The 17,237-nt window shown below is 55.3% G+C and overlaps 1 protein-coding gene across 1 annotated transcript in view; it reads right to left on the reverse strand.

Moving 5' to 3' along the window:
- The window catches only part of LOC121292908 (transcription factor ETV6-like), a 67,120-nt gene extending 55,395 nt beyond the window's left edge, over positions 1 to 11,725 (reverse strand). Inside the window, exons 1-3 of the mRNA XM_041215374.1 lie at positions 11,340 to 11,725; positions 7,202 to 7,325; positions 4,290 to 4,454 (exon numbers count right to left, since the gene is read on the reverse strand). Of these exons, the coding sequence (XP_041071308.1) occupies positions 4,290 to 4,454; positions 7,202 to 7,325; positions 11,340 to 11,372 (322 nt within the window). The 5' untranslated portion in view covers positions 11,373 to 11,725. The remainder of the gene's footprint in view (positions 1 to 4,289; positions 4,455 to 7,201; positions 7,326 to 11,339) is intronic.
- Positions 11,726 to 17,237: the final 5,512 nt, after the last annotated feature.

Consider the following 17,237-nt stretch of genomic DNA (forward strand, 5'->3'; position numbering starts at 1 on the left):
GGGAAGAGGGAGAAGGAGCGGGGAAGAGGGAGAAGGAGCGGGGAAGAGGGAGAAGGAGCGGGGAAGAGGGAGAAGGAGCGGGGAAGAGGGAGAAGGAGCGGGGAAGAGGGCGAAGGAGCGGGGAAGAGGGCGAAGGAGCGGGGAAGAGGGCGAAGGAGCGGGGAAGAGGGCGAAGGAGCGGGGAAGAGGGCGAAGGAGCGGGGAAGAGGGAGAAGGAGCGGGGAAGAGGGAGAAGGAGCGGGGAAGAGGGAGAAGGAGCGGGGAAGAGGGAGAAGGAGCGGGGAAGAGGGAGAAGGAGCGGGGAAGAGGGAGAAGGAGCGGGGAAGAGGGCGAAGGAGCGGGGAAGAGGGCGAAGGAGCGGGGAAGAGGGAGAAGGAGCGGGGAAGAGGGCGAAGGAGCGGGGAAGAGGGCGAAGGAGCGGGGAAGAGGGCGAAGGAGCGGGGAAGAGGGAGAAGGAGCGGGGAAGAGGGAGAAGGAGCGGGGAAGAGGGCGAAGGAGCGGGGAAGAGGGCGAAGGAGCGGGGAAGAGGGAGAAGGAGGTGGGAAGGGAGAGAAGGAGGTGGGGAGGGAGAGAAGGAGGTGGGAAGGGAGAGAAGGAGGTGGGAAGGGAGAGAAGGAGGTGGGGAGGGGAGGGTGGGGAGGGTGGGGAGGGTGGGAAGAGTGGGAAGAGTGGGGAGGGGAGAGGTGGAGAGTGGGGAGGGGAGGGAGGGGAGAGGAGGGAGGGGAGAGTGGGGAGGGAGGAGAGAGTGGGGAGAGTGGGGAGGGAGGGGAGGGAGGGGAGGGAGGGGAGGGAGGGGAGGGAGGGGAGGGAGGGGAGGGAGGGGAGGGTGGGAAGAGTGGGAAGAGTGGGGAGGGGAGAGGTGGAGAGTGGGGAGGGGAGGGAGGGGAGAGGAGGGAGGGGAGAGTGGGGAGGGAGGAGAGAGTGGGGAGAGTGGGGAGGGAGGGGAGGGAGGGGAGGGAGGGGAGGGAGGGGAGAGAGGGAGCGGGGGGGGAGAGAGGGAGCGGGGGTGGAGAGAGGGAGCGGGGGGGGAGAGAGGGAGCGGGGGGTGGAGAGAGGGAGCGGGGGGGGAGAGAATGAGCGGGGGTGGAGAGAGGGAGCGGGGGGGGAGAGAATGAGCGGGGGGTGGAGAGAGGGAGCGGGGGGGGAGAGAATGAGCGGGGTGGAGAGAGGGAGCGGGGGGGGAGAGAGGGAGCGGGGGGTGGAGAGAGGGAGCGGGGGGGGGAGAGAATGAGCGGGGGGGGAGAGAATGAGCGGGGGGGGGGAGAGAGGGAGCGGGGGGTGGAGAGAGGGAGCGGGGGTGGAGAGAGGGAGCGGGGGGGTAGAGAATGAGCGGGGGGGGGAGAGAGGGAGCGGGGGGGGAGAGAGGGAGCGGGGGGGGAGAGAGGGAGCGGGGGGGCGGGGGGTGGAGAGAGGGAGCGGGGGTGGAGAGAGGGAGCGGGGGGGGAGAGAATGAGCGGGGGTGGAGAGAGGGAGCGGGGGTGGAGAGAGGGAGCGGGGGGGGGAGAGAGGGAGCGGGGGGTGGAGAGAGGGAGCGGGGGGGAGAGAGGGAGCGGGGGGGGAGAGAGGGAGCGGGGGGGGAGAGAGGGAGCGGGGGGGGAGAGAATGAGCGGGGGTGGAGAGAGGGAGCGGGGGTGGAGAGAGGGAGCGGGGGGGGAGAGAGGGAGCGGGGGGTGGAGAGAGGGAGCGGGGGGTGGAGAGAGGGAGCGGGGGTGGAGACAGTGAACGGGGGGGGAGAGAGGGAGCGGGGGGGGGGAGAGAGGGAGCGGGGGGGGGAGAGAGGGAGCGGGGGGTGGAGAGAGGGAGCGGGGGGTGGAGAGAGGGAGCGGGGGGTGGAGAGAGGGAGCGGGGGGTGGAGAGAGGGAGCGGGGGGGGGAGAGAATGAGCGGGGGGGGGAGAGAATGAGCGGGGGGGGGAGAGAATGAGCGGGGGGGTGGAGAGAGGGAGCGGGGGGTGGAGAGAGGGAGCGGGGGGTGGAGAGAGGGAGCGGGGGGTGGAGAGAATGAGCGGGGGGTGGAGAGAGTGAGCGGGGGGGTGGAGAGAGGGAGCAGGGGGGGAGAGAGGGAGCGGGGGGGGGAGACAGTGAGCGGGGGGGGGAGACAGTGAACGGGGGTGGAGAGAGGGAGCGGGGGGGGAGACAGTGAACGGGGGTGGAGAGAGGGAGCGGGGGGGGAGACAGTGAACGGGGGTGGAGAGAGGGAGCGGGGGGTGGAGAGAGGGAGCGGGGGGGGAGAGAGGGAGCGGGGGGGGGAGACAGTGAGCGGGGGGGGGAGACAGTGAACGGGGGGGGAGACAGTGAACGGGGGGGGAGACAGTGAACGGGGGTGGAGAGAGGGAGCGGGGGGGGGAGAGAGGGAGCGGGGGGGGAGAGAGGGAGCGGGGGGTGGAGAGAGGGAGCGGGGGGGGAGACAGTGAGCGGGGGGTGGAGAGAGGGAGCGGGGGGGGAGAGAATGAGCGGGGGGTGGAGAGAGGGAGCGGGGGGGGAGAGAGGGAGCGGGGGGGGAGAGAGGGAGCGGGGGGGGGAGAGAGGGAGCGGGGGGGGAGACAGTGAGCGGGGGTGGAGAGAGGGAGCGGGGGGTGGAGAGAGGGAGCGGGGGGTGGAGAGAGGGAGCGGGGGGGGAGAGAGGGAGCGGGGGGGGAGACAGTGAGCGGGGGTGGAGAGAGGGAGCGGGGGGGGAGACAGTGAGCGGGGGGTGGAGAGAGGGAGCGGGGGGGGAGAGAGGGAGCGGGGGGTGGAGAGAGGGAGCGGGGGTGGAGAGAGGGAGCGGGGGGGGAGACAGTGAGCGGGGGTGGAGAGAGGGAGCGGGGGGGGAGAGAATGAGCGGGGGGTGGAGAGAGGGAGCGGGGGGTGGAGAGAGGGAGCGGGGGGGGAGAGAATGAGCGGGGGGGGAGAGAGGGAGCGGGGGTGGAGAGAGGGAGCGGGGGTGGAGAGAGGGAGCGGGGGTGGAGAGAGGGAGCGGGGGTGGAGAGAGGGAGCGGGGGGGGAGAGAGGGAGCGGGGGGTGGAGAGAGGGAGCGGGGGGGGAGAGAGGGAGCGGGGGGTGGAGAGAGGGAGCGGGGGGGGAGAGAATGAGCGGGGGGTGGAGAGAGGGAGCGGGGGGGGAGAGAGGGAGCGGGGGGTGGAGAGAGGGAGCGGGGGGGGAGAGAGGGAGCGGGGGGTGGAGAGAGGGAGCGGGGGGTGGAGAGAGGGAGCGGGGGGTGGAGAGAATGAGCGGGGGTGGAGAGAGGGAGCGGGGGTGGAGAGAGGGAGCGGGGGGGAGAGAGGGAGCGGGGGGTGGGAGACAGTGAACGGGGGTGGAGAGAGGGAGCGGGGGGTGGAGAGAGGGAGCGGGGGGGGAGAGAGGGAGCGGGGGGTGGAGAGAGGGAGCGGGGGGGGAGAGAATGAGCGGGGGGTGGAGAGAGGGAGCGGGGGGGGAGACAGTGAGCGGGGGGGGAGAGAGGGAGCGGGGGGGAGAGAGGGAGCGGGGGTGGAGAGAGGGAGCGGGGGGGGAGAGAGGGAGCGGGGGGTGGAGAGAGGGAGCGGGGGGGGAGAGAGGGAGCGGGGGGTGGAGAGAGGGAGCGGGGGGGGAGAGAGGGAGCGGGGGGGGAGACAGTGAGCGGGGGGTGGAGAGAGGGAGCGGGGGGTGGAGAGTGGGTGAGGCAGGAGGAACGGTGGGACAGTTGCGGAGGAAGGGGGAGATTTGGACAGTTGGGGGGGAAGGGAGGAGGGGGGGAAGGGGGGAGGGTGGGACAGTGGCGGGGGGGAAGAGGGGAGAGTGGGTGGGTAAGGGGGGTGGTGAGTGGCGAATTTGAGCAAACTCTAGCCCTTTCAAACTGAAGTTGGATTTGAACTGCCAACACTGAGGCTGAGCAGCGAGTGTGTTTCTCACTGAGTCAGGCTGATCAGAGGGTAGGGAAGCATTCACACAGTCACAGAGGGAGCTCGCAGTGTAAAGGAGCTGAGAGAGGGGTGTTAGGGGGGGATAAGGCAGGGGCAGGAACTGCAGGCAGCTGGAAGAACAGGCCAGACACTTCAGAACTGGGCTTGCACCCCCCTCCACCTCCCCCCCGCCAAAACCCCCAGTTCACCAACCCCAGGATCTGACATCAAGCAGCCCTTGGATTCGGACAGTCTTCCCCAACTCCAGTGCACCCCTCCCCCATGCTCAATTTTCTGCTCCCCCCCAACCACTACCACCAATCCTCCTCTCCCCCTCCTGACACCCCACCCAGCAGCTCCTGGTCCTATCCAGCTGCCAGGCTATAGCTGTTTCCCGGCACAATCTTCCCTCGGATTGAAGGTGAGCTCCTTACCTGAGTGTGGGCAGCGATACCTGAAGTCCTCTTTGGTGAGCAGGCACAGAGCTTTACCATTCATCTCAAACATGTCGCTCTCCATCGACCGCAGTGAGTATTCCTGCTCTGCCCACTTCAGCCACTGTGCCACATCCACTCTACTCCAAAACACAGGCTGCAGGCCTAGTGAACAAGGCAGAGTCAGTCATAGCCTCCAACTAAAGTCAGTAACTGAACATCTCATAACCTGCCTGCCTGTGAGGGAGGGGCTGGGGAGAGGGAGAGAGAGCGGGCAGTGGATGGGGTGATGGGGAGGGAGGGATTGGGGAGGGGGAGAGAGTGAACAGCGGATGGGATATGGTGAGGAAGGGGTGGGGTGATGGTGAGGGAGGGCCTCGGGAGAGGGGGAGAGGGGGCAATGGATGGGGTCTGGGAAGAGGGACAGAGTGGGCAGTGGATGGGGCGAGAGCAAAGGAGGGTGAGGGAGGGTGTAGGCAGTGGATGGAGTGATGGTGAGTGAGGGTGTAGGCAGTGGATGGGGTGATGGTGAGGGAGGGTGTGTGCAGTGTAAGCGGAGGGGATGGGAAGGTGAGATAGGATGGGAATAGGTTGGGGCAGAGGGAGGAGTTGAGGAAGAGGTTGTGATGAGATTTGGATATAGATACCCCAGGGTGGGGGGATAAAGCAGCTGCCTCAAGTGTGGGGGAGTCAGTAAGCAGTTGCCTCATGGTTATGAGAGGTCAAGAGTTCAAATGGAATTCAATTAATTCAGGGAGAAAACGCAAGTTGTGAGCTCCCACTGCCTGCTCCTCCTGACTCAGCACAATGAAGCCTGGCTATTAGTACGGACTGGCCAGAGTTGCCCACATCTGGAGAACCAACCTAAACACAATTCGTAATGGGCAACCTGGGTCTACACAGCTGCTTTGGTGTGAAACATCTCAAAGTGCCTCAGAGAAGTGTTAAGAAGCAAAACCTGACACCGAATCACGTGGCCAAAAGTTGATCAGAGAGGTTGGTTTGAAGAAGTAGCCTAAAGGAGGATAGTGGGGTAGCGAGGGAGTTCCAGAGCCTGAGGCCCAGGCAGTGAAGGCACAGCCACCAATGGTGGGAGGGGTTAAAATCAAGATGATCAAGAGACCAGGTCTGTGGAGCAGCACAGACACCTCAGAGGATTGTAGGGTTGGAGGAGATTACAGAGATAGGGAGGGCTGAGGCCTTGGAGGGATTTGAAAACAAGGATGAGATTTTCAAAATCCAGATGTTGCTATTCATAAGGCAGTGTACTTCAGCCAGCACAGGGGTAATGGATATAGATGTTATGGTTTACAGATCAGTGAGGCACTGGGGGCAGATACCAGCCATGCAAAGGGTAAATCAGTGCCTCAGGAGAGCTGGGAGCATTGGGTCATTAATACCATTCCTGTCCTCAACACTAGAAGCAGCAGAGTAAGATTGGCAAAAGGTGAAAGGTCACAGATGTGAACCATTGGGTTGTGTTTTACATGGGGGCTGGATGCCTGCCTCCTCCAGCATGAATATCAGGGGTGAGCCTAGCCTGCTTTGCCAGCCCAAAACTGGCTTGAGGGAGGCCTCCACACCCATCAGGAAGGAAGTCCCGCCTCCAAGAATTGATGACCAAACAAATAGCCGGCAACTCTCTGGTTCCAGTAGTGCCACCAGAAGCAGTGGCCATTGCTGGGATTGCAGCCAGCCAGACTTGAAGGTCTCACTGGGGCCGGGCTAGCAGGGGAAGGGCTGCAGCCCAAGGTGGATAAGGCTGGGGGAGGAGGAAAATAGGGGTGGGAAGACCTTGGGAAGGGGAAGGATAGGCACAGAAGACCCATAAAGGTGGAATTTCCCCCCCCCCACCATTGATCAGCTCACTGCCATATCACAAACCACGGTGCAAGCTGTTTGCCCAGAACTCCTAGCCCAATACATGGCACCCCAGGAGACAGCATTATTTCTAAGCTACCCTGTTGAAGCTTCTCCCTCCTTATCTCATGTCACACACACAGGTCTCCGAGGGGGCTCTCTACACCCACTACTCATAATGCTCCTCAACAGACTCTATTCAAATTCTGAATGAGCCAATATGCTGTTGACCAAAAGTGTCCACGTTAAACCAAAGAGGAGCTGCAGCCCCTCGCAAATCATCTCAAGCACTATTCCGCCGCACACTGTTTACATTCACCCATCACAACTGCCCACATAAACAATGAGAGTCCTCAGATGTTGGACAAGCCCAACTGTAATCACTCTGTACTCAGTGAAAACTGAATATGGAGGAGCTGGGAGACTGGGGAACCTCAATGCTAATTCTACCATGGGGGCAGCAGGCTGGAGACAGGGGGCTGGGCGGTGGGGTAGGGTGAGTGAGGAAGCTCACCACCACCTTCTCAAGGGCAATTAGGGATGGGCAATAAATGCTGGCCCAGCCAGCGAAGCCCACATCCTGTGAATGAATAAACCAAAAAAAGGCCAGAAAAAGGGGTGGGGTGGAAGGGGGGGGCCAGAGTTGGGGTGAAAGAATGCCGACAGGGGCGTAGGGCAAACTGTGGTGTAGGGAATGGGGGCTGTGGGCCAGAAGGTGGGGAGCGAGAGGGGTTTTGGGGCAAGAGTGGGGGGGATGTAGGGGAACGAGGCAGAGAGGAGCTGGGGTGGGGAAGGCAAGAAGTCAGAGAGAGGGGTGGGGGGGGGGGCGAGAGGTCAGAGGGGTGGGGAGGGGGCAAGAGGTCAGAGAGAGGGGTGGGGGTTGGAATGGCGGTGGGGGGTCAGGGCAAGGTGGAGGGGTGTATGTGGACAGTTTTGTTATTGGGCTGAGGAGGAGAGAAAGCATTCTCTCTATATCCCATTGGCCAGCCCAGATCAGTGTCCTATAACACTGAGACATTCACTCTCCACTCCAGGGCACCATGCTTACTTACGGAGGTGGTTGGGGAGAGTGTATGTTCCATCCTCCATGCGTCTGCCCTCGGAAACAGTGCCGTGCACAGAGCTGCTGTATGGTGGCACGGGGCTAACTGGGGGGGTGTAAGCGTTTCTCTCCTGCTGTGGAAATCAAATGTAACCAGGTCAGTCACTCACGTCAACAGGAACTTACCTCTTCCCTCAGCCATATCAAACCCCAGAGCCCCAGCCCACTCGCAGGACTGGTGGCCACAGACCTGTCATTGGAACACTCCCAGAACACATAAAGCGCAGGTTAGATATAGAGTAAAACTCCTTGTAGAAAGTCCCATCAAACACACCCTGGACAGGTACAACACAGCTTAGAAAGAAAGCTAAGTTCTGTCTACACGGTCATATCAGGATAGAGTACTGGTGGGGATAGATCTGTCACCATATAACACTGGGGTACAGGACCAGCACTGTATAACACTGGTGTACAGGACTGATGGAGACAGGACTGTCACTGCATTACACTGGGGGCAGCACTGGCAGTCAGTGTGTAACACTGGGCTGGCACCACACTGGTGGTCAGCGTGTAACACTGGGTAGCTACAGCACTGGCGGTCAGCGTGTAACACTGGGGCCACCACTGGCGGTCAGCGTGTAACACTGGGTGGCCGCAGCACTGGTGCAGCGCGTAACACTGGGCGGCCGCAGCACTGGCGGTCAGCGCGTAACACCGGGCGGCCGCAGCACTGGCAGTCAGCGCGTAACACCGGGCGGCCGCAGCACTGGTGGTCAGCATGTAACACTTGGCCACAGCACTGGCGGTCAGCGCATAACACCCGGCAGGCGCAGCACTGGTTAACACCAGGTGGGCACCACACCGGTGGTCAGTGTGTAACACCGGGCTGGTAGAGCATGGGCTAAAGCTCCCTTTACACTGTTCTGCACTCTCCCAGCGGGTACAAAGGAAGATTAACATTGCATTGGATTACACCCCACTATAAGGTCACAAGGAAATGTTCCCATTACAACAGTGACTAAACTCAAAAAAGTCAGGCGAACAGGCCAATTACAGACATGCTGTATACAAGAAAGTTGAGTAACCCATGTGACCCTCTTTGTGATGTTTTTGAGGGATTATGTTTGGGCAGGACATTGAAAGCGTTTTCACAGTAAGCTGCTCAATTAGACAGGGTCTCAGTGAAACATCAGAAAGGCCGGGTCAAACACAGCTTAATATATCCCAGCTTTCTCTACCCATTGCCTTGGGGGTATTTTGTCACTATCTATCGAAGGTATGGTACTGAATGCTGACCACTCAGTGACAGCATTTACCCTCGAATCAGGAAGAGAGTCTGATTCTGTTCGCCTCAAATTTCCATGACCCTTTTCTCTTCATCCAACTCTCCATTCTAAGTCTGAAAGTTGACAGTTTCTGATTCGATCACTAACCCTACCAGTGAATTGTGTAGCCTGACAATTCTGTGTGAGCTAGTTTCCCTTGCCCTCTGATCAAATAGCTTCCATTTTAGCATGTGTTCCTTGGGCTCCACACTACATGATGGATAGTGAAACAACTGAGAGGATACTGGAGTATTGCTGAAAAGTCAGACATGCTATCAGAGCTTTTTGTCTTGCACTCATCGGGGCAGTTTGCGTGAATTTTCCGACCGTAATAGGGGAACAAAAATTTATACTGCATGAGAAGAGAGTGCCGATTGGCTGGCAAATGGACACTGGTTGATGGAGGCATTGCCATGGAGATTGCAAAATTGCAACATGTTACAGTTAACTGCCCAGCTTTGTTCAAATTTAAACCAGGCTGGTTGCATCTGATTGGTCAAGGCATTGCCATGGGGAATGAACCAGGGAATGGCTGTTCCCTTAGCTTTTGTTTAGTTGAAAAAGGCGCAATGCATGAACATACTTCTTCTGTCTGCAAAGGACAGGGCCCTGTGTGTGAATATATGTAGCTTGCAGCATGTGTAAGTGAGCTACACTGCAAACCCGACTGATAATCTTAAATTGGTTGTCAGTATAATTCTTAACACAATCAGGCTTGTTTAGCAAGTGCTGTCCAATCACAGATTCACATCTATGTTGGACACTAAGTTTTGAGGTTTGCAAGCACAGGCTGGTTGGGTACGGTCAGTACCTTGCCCTTTACGAAGAAAGGATACTGCACAGCTTCACTGGAATTCAAACGTAAAAGCAAAATCCTGTGGATATGAGAAATCAGAAATAAAAACAGAAAATGCTGGAAACACTCAGCAGGTCAGGCAGCATCTGTAGAAAGAGAAGCACAGTTAACATTTAAGGACAGCGAGTATTTCCAGTATTTTCTGTTCAATAGTATGCCACTTAGTGTGAGGAAATATAAAGGTGAAGGAAGATTTGGGAAGACTGTTTTTTGATGACAAATTACGCAATGATGCAATTGATGAGTTTAAAATATAAAAGGATGAGGCAGGTTGGGTGGAAAATGGACTACTTCCTAGAGTCAAGGGTCAGCACAACCCTCCAATCAGCTTGTGTTTGCATTTTAAATAATTAAATATTACAACTTTAGTGAAGTTCAGGGGAGACTTTACAGCAGATTTTAAGACATCACTTCAATGTTTTCTTTGACCTTCTACACCTCCTAATTTGGTATCATCTCTAAATTTGGACATCACTCCCTCTAGCTCAACATTGAAATCACAGAGAGGTGGCCCCAGATTGAACACTGTTCACTTCCAACCATTCTGAAAAGCTACCCTCTCCCCTACTCTCCATCCTCACCCCCCAACCCCACAACTGATTTTTCATCCAGTGTTCTAATCCCTCAGAAGCCTTAAGCTTCTCGATTATCATCTCAAATGTGCTACCTTCTCAGAGAATGTCCTAAACTCCATGTATAGACATCACTGTTGCTTCTCAACTACGTCTGCTGCTTCATCAAGAATTTCTACGTGATTTAACAAGCACCATCATCCTTTTGAACTCTGATATTGCTCCATTTTCTTATTTTTGACCTGGCGGTGTAAAGCAGATGAAGTTTCTTCTCTGGTTAGATATGGACATCATTCCCCCCCCCGCACCCACCTCCGTCTGATCAGACATGGAGTACCCCCTCCCCCCACCTAAAGCTCACTCGACTCCAGTTCCCGTCACTGTGCAGTCAGCCCTGCTGTAAAACATTGGAGGTGAAGTCAGAATCTTGACCGTGAAGCCTCCCCACAGCCAAATAGTTTACTGATACCATCACCTTGGTGAGGTATCTGAAAACCATGCCGATGGATCCTGCTGTCAATCAGTTACAGGAGGATCTGACCAAGAATACAGGAAAATTCAAACAATCCACCTGGGAGCTGCTACAATTGAAGGGATGGGGACATTTGGGTGGGAGTCCTTGGGCAGACTCAAGACGTCCCCTGCCACCCTCTGCCCACTCACACTGGCATCAGTTCTAAGCCCTGCTATCTGTCCAGGTTAGCACAAGCTGCCTCACTGTGAAACTGAGCCCTTTAGTGTAAATAGAGAAGTAGCAGAGGCCTTCACTCAGCCAGACAAATGCTCTGATGGACAGGATCCCAGTAAAAGCCTCTCTGCAGTAAAATAAAACTGACTGTTTGGTTTAGAAGCTGAGTACAGCAGAGGCCTGGTCTGAGAATGGACCCACCCCCCTCCCTCCCCTCAATCCCACACAACAACTACTGTCAACACAGCTGCAGGAAAGCAAAGGGTTAAAGCCCTTGTTTTCCCCTCTTTCGGGTCACGTTTCCACTACGGCTGCAGGCCTGTGTGAGGAGAGGGTGGCGGGTCTCTGAATGATATCCTGACTTCCAGAACTCCGGGAAATACTCTGCAGCCAAGTCTGGGGAAAATGAAAGTCCAGCCCTCCCTCCGAGGCCGGCAAGTCACCATTCCCAATCCCGATTCTCTCTCACTGTCACACTCCAATTCCCCACTGGGACCGCAGCTACAATGTAACAACAATGTAGCGAAATTAACAATAATGTTAGGAAATTAGCAACAATGTAGCGAAATTAACAACAATGTAGCGCAATTAACTAAAAGGCGAAGCCTCTGCGCGCTCTCTGCGCCGGTTGGAATAAGGAAGTGGATTAAAAGTCGGACAAATTTCAACTTCTCTGTCCAAGGAGTTGCTTCAAACTTTCTTTTTACCTTAATGTGGCGCTGGCTGAAAGCTTCAGACATGTCTGGGAAGTCAGGATATTGCTGATCCACTTCCCCCTCTCCCCTCTCTCTCTCCTTCCTCCCTCCCTCCCTCCTTCCTTCCTTTTCCCTGGACAGGGAAGCAGCCCCTGCCTCTTTCTGCAGCAGGTTCCGGGAAGGATTACTGGAGAGGCCGGGGAAGGAGTGATCTGGCCGGCTGCTGGCTGCCTGCTTCCTCCGCCTGTTCGGAATCACATCCCTGACCTGCTCTCCTTCTTCCGGGAAGAGAAAGCCAAAGGCTGGTTGATCTCATTGTTGGTCACAAATTTCCAGCCAGCCTTTGACGTGAATTCCCAGCAGCAACAAGCGGGTGGGAAAAGGACAGCAGCTTCTTAAAGGGGAACTGCAACCCGGAAACAGTGAGCCAGCGTTGAAGGAGCACGGAGACAGCACAGCTTTAAAACAGGCCAGAGACAGGCTGAGGAAGGAGGGTCTTAAAAGACTCAGGCCTCTCATACACAGGAAGGCCTCATCCTCACTCTGCAAGGCTTCGCTTTCACACTCACAGAGGACTTACAATGGTGCAAATAGAGAAAAAAACACAATATATTGAACCATTTTAATGTACGCGCAGACATTATTTCTATTATCCGCAGAGAGGCTGGAAAGCTGGTTAGACAGAAGACAGTCAGGTCGAACAAGAGGAAAGGACACGACTCGGCAAATCCATATAGACCCATCTCTCCAGCACATTAACCCCCGACCCCCATTTCTCCAACACATTAACCCCTTGAACCCCATATCTCCAGCACATTAACCCTCTGAACCCCATCTCTCCAGCACATTAAACCAATGAACCCCATCTCTCCATCACATTAACCCCCTGAACCCCATCTCTCCAGCACATTAAACCCATGAACCCCATCTCTTCATCACATTAACCCCCTGAACCCCATAGCTCCAGCAAATTAACCCCCTGAACCCTATCTATCCAGCACATTAACCCCCTGAACCCTATCTATCCAGCACATTAACCCCTGAACCCCATCTCTCCAGCATATTAACCCCCGGAACCCCATCTCTCCAGCATATTAACCCCCTGAACCCCATCTCTCCAGCATATTAACCCCCTGAACCCTATCTCTCTGGCATATTAACGCCTCTGAACCCCAACTCCTCAGCAGATTAACCCCCTGAACCCCATCTCCCCAGCAGTTTAACCCCCTGGACCCCATCTCTCCAGCAGTTTAACCCCCTGAACCCCATAGCAGCACAATAACCCCCTGAACACCATCCCTCCTGTGCATTAACCCCTGAAGCCCATCTCTGCAGCACATTAACCCCCTGAACCCTATCTTCCCAGCACATTAACACCCTGAAGCCCATCTCGGCAGCACATTAACCCCCTGAACCCTATCTTCCCAGCACATTAACCCCCTGAAGCCCATCTCGGCAGCACATTAACCCCCTGAACCCTATCCCTCCAGCACATTAAAGGATTGATTTAAATATTGTAATTAATTCTTCCTCGTTTAGACTCTTTGGGTGAGATTTTAACCAACTCAAAACCCATGCACCAGCCCTGACTTAAAACCAGCCCAACATGTCTCAATGAGGATTCTTCAATTCGATTGGTTAAAAAGGCACACTGTTGCTTGCCCCGCTCACAGAGGTTGGGAGGTGACAGTGACTGCCCTGGACATCAGGCCGCATCAGGCCACAAGTGTGGCATCAAGGAGCCCTAGCAAAACTGGAGTCAATGGGAATCAGGGGGAAAACTCTCTGCTGGTTGGAGTCACACCTCGCACAAAGGTTGGCACCCCATCCACAAATATTCACTCCCTCCAGCAATGATGCACAGTAGCAGCAGTGTGTACCATCTACAAGATGCACTGCAGGAACTCACCAAGGCACCTTAGACAGCACCTTCCAAACTCACGACCGCTTCCATCTAGCAGGACAAGGGCAGCGGACACATGTGAACACTACCACCTGCAAGTTCCCCTCCAAGTCACTCCCCATCCTGACTTGGAAATATATCACCGTTCCTTCACAGTTGCTGGGTCAAAATCCTGAAAGCCCCCCCACTTATAGCACAATGGGTGTACCCACACCACATGGATGGCAGTGGTTCAAGAAGGCAGCTCACCACCACCTTCTGAAGGGGCAATTAGGGATGGTCAATGAATGCTGGCCCAGCCAGTGAAGGCCACATCCCGTGAATCAATAAAAAGATTATCCTCTGTAGAGGAGGCCCTACTCACACATGGGTCACAGGCCCTGCTCACACACAGTCACACATGCTCACACACAGTCACACATGCTCACACAGTCACACATGCTCACACACAGTAACACATGCTCACACTGGTTACACATGCTCACACTGGTTACACATGCTCACACACAGTCACACATGCTCACACACAGTCACACATGCTCACACACAGTCACACATGCTCACACTGGTTACACATGCTCACACACAGTCACACATGTTCACACTGGTTACACATGTTCACACACAGTCACACATGCTCACACAGTCACACATGCTCACACACAGTCACACATGCTCACACTGGTTACACATGCTCACACACGGTCACACATGCTCACACTGGTTACACATGCTCACACACAGTCACACATGCTCACAGTCACACATGCTCACACACAGTCACACATGCTCACACACGGTCATGCATGCTCACACACAGTCACACATGCTCACACTGGTTACACATGCTCACTCACGGTCACACATGCTCACACTGGTTACACATGCTCACACACGGTCACACATGCTCACACTGGTTACACATGCTCACACACGGTCACACATGCTCACACACAGTTACACATGCTCACACAGTCACACATGCTCACACACAGTCACATATACTCACATATGGTTACACATGCTCACACAGTCACACATGCTCACACACGGTTACACATGCTCACACACAGTCACACATGCTCATGCATGGTTACACATGCTCACACACAGTCACATATGCTCACACAGAGTCACAAATGCTCACACTGGTTACACATGCTCACACACGGTCACACATGCTCACACAGTCACACATGCTCACACACAGTCACATGTACTCACACACGGTTACACATGCTCACACACAGTCACACATGCTCACACATGGTTACACATGCTCACACACGGTTACACATGCTCACACATGGTCACACATGCTCACACCCAGGTCACATATGCTCACACACAGTCACACGTACTCACACACGGTTACACATACTCACACACGGTTACACATGCTCACACATGGTCACACAAGCTCACACATGGTTACACATGCTCACGCACAGGTCACACATGCTCACACACAGTTACACATGCTCACACATGGTTACACATGCTCACACACGGTTACACATGCTCATGCACAGGTCACACATGCTCACACACAGGTCACACATGCCCACACATGGTTACACATGCTCACTCACGGTTACACATGCTCACGCACAGGTCACACATGCTCACGCACGGTTACACATGCTCACACATGGTCACACAAGCTCACACATGGTTACACATGCTCACGCACAGGTCACACATGCTCACACACAGTTACACATGCTCACACATGGTTACACATGCTCACACACGGTCACACATGCTCACACACAGTTACACATGCTCACACACAGTTACACATACTCACACACGGTTACACATGCTCACACACAGTCACACATGCTCACATATGGTTACACATGCTCACACACAGTCACACATGCTCACACTGGTTATACATGCTCACACATGGTCACACATGCTCACACAGTCACACATGCTCACACACAGTCACACGTACTCACACACGGTTACACATGCTCACACACAGTCACACATGCTCACACATGGTTACACATGCTCACACAAGGTTACACATGCTCACGCACAGGTCACACATGCTCACACACAGTTACACGTGCTCACACACGGTTACACATGCTCACACACAGGTCACACATGCTCACCCTCAGGTCACACATGCTCACACAGGTCACACATGCTCACACTCATGTCACACATGCTCATACACAGGTCACACATGTTCACACATGGTTACACATGCTCACACACAGGTCACACATGCTCACACACAGGTCACACATGCTCATGCACAGGTCATACATGCTCACACACGGTTACACATGCTCACACACAGATCACACATGCTCATGCACAGGTCATACATGCTCACACACGGTTACACATGCTCACACACAGATCACACATGCTCACACACAGGTCACACATGCTCATGCACAGGTCATACATGCTCACACACGGTTACACATGCTCACACACAGATCACACATGCTCACACACAGGTCATACATGCTCACACTCAGATCACACATGCTCACACACAGGTCACACATGCTCACATATGGTACATATGCTCATACACGGTCACACATGCTCACACACATGATCACACATGCTCACGCTCAGGTCACACATGCTCACACACGGTCACACATGCTCACACATGGGTCATATGCTCATGCACAGGTCACACATGCTCACACACAGGTCATACATGCTCACACTCAGATTACACATGCTCACACATGGTACATATGCTCATACACGGTCACACATGCTCACACACAAGTCACACATGATCACACATGCTCACGCACAGGTCACACATGCTCACACACGGTCACACATGCTCACACACGGTCACACATACTCACACACAGGTCACACATGCTCACACACAGGTCACACATGCTCAAACATGCTCACAGACAGGTCACACATGCTCCATATAGGTCACACATGCTCACACAAGGACAAAGAGGTGTTGAAGGTGATGAAATTATCTAAGAAATGTGCTAATAGGTGACATTAAGAGTAGAAGCAGGATGAACAAGGTACAGATAGCCCTAGAGGGGGTGGGGTGAGGGGGTTGGATCGATATAGGCTAAAAGGTAGAGATAACACAATGGATGGAAATATATTTAAAAATAATGGAAATAGGTGGGAAAAGAAAAATTTATATAAATTATTGGAAGAAAGTGGGATCGGAAAGGGGGTGGGGATGGAGGAGAGTTCATGATCTAAAATTGTTGAACTCAATATTCAGTCCGGAAGGCTGTAAGGTGCCTAGGCGGAAGATGAGGTGCTGTTCCTCCAGCAAATATAAGGCCTGCACCTGGCAAGCTGAACTTCGAGGGGAACTCAGAGTTGAGTGCACAGTGAGGTTGTGCAGCGCTTGTGAGGGTTGCCTGTTGGACTTCAAGGTTGAGGCGCTATACGTTTATGTGAGGGGTCGGCAAGTCGCTTTTTCCAGGCTGGCTGATGGGGTAAGGGCTGTCCTGTGGTTGAGGTGAGTTGGCAGTGAAGGGGGGGGCAAGGGCTGTCCTGTGGTTGAGGTGAGTTGGCAGTGAAGGGGGGCGCAAGGGCTGTCCTGTGGTTGAGGTGAGTTGACGGGGAGTCACGGGGCAAGGGCTGTTCTGCAGTTGAGGTAAGTTGACAGGGAGTCATGGGGCAAGGGCTGTTCTGCAGTTGAGGTAAGTTGACAGGGAGTCATGGGGCAAGGGCTGTTCTGTGGTTGAGGTAAGTTGACGGGGAGTCACGGGGCAAGAGCTGCCCTGCGGTTGAGGTGACTTGCAGGGTGGGATGGAGTGGCCAGGACTGCCTTGTGGTTGAAGGTAGTGCACAAGCACATGCGGGGTGGTGGGGGATGGGTGGATGGGGGAAGCAGCCACGCATTAGCCACCTTACATAAAGTGACCATTCCTCTGCAGCTGAGATAATTCAGTCACAGCCACATCGACATCCGTGGAATCGGGTCTCTAGCTTATCTGCCCATTTAAGCAACACAGAGGCCTGAAAGTGCC

Source organism: Carcharodon carcharias, chromosome 21 (genome assembly GCF_017639515.1).
Source record: "Carcharodon carcharias isolate sCarCar2 chromosome 21, sCarCar2.pri, whole genome shotgun sequence".
NCBI lineage: Eukaryota > Metazoa > Chordata > Chondrichthyes > Lamniformes > Lamnidae > Carcharodon > Carcharodon carcharias.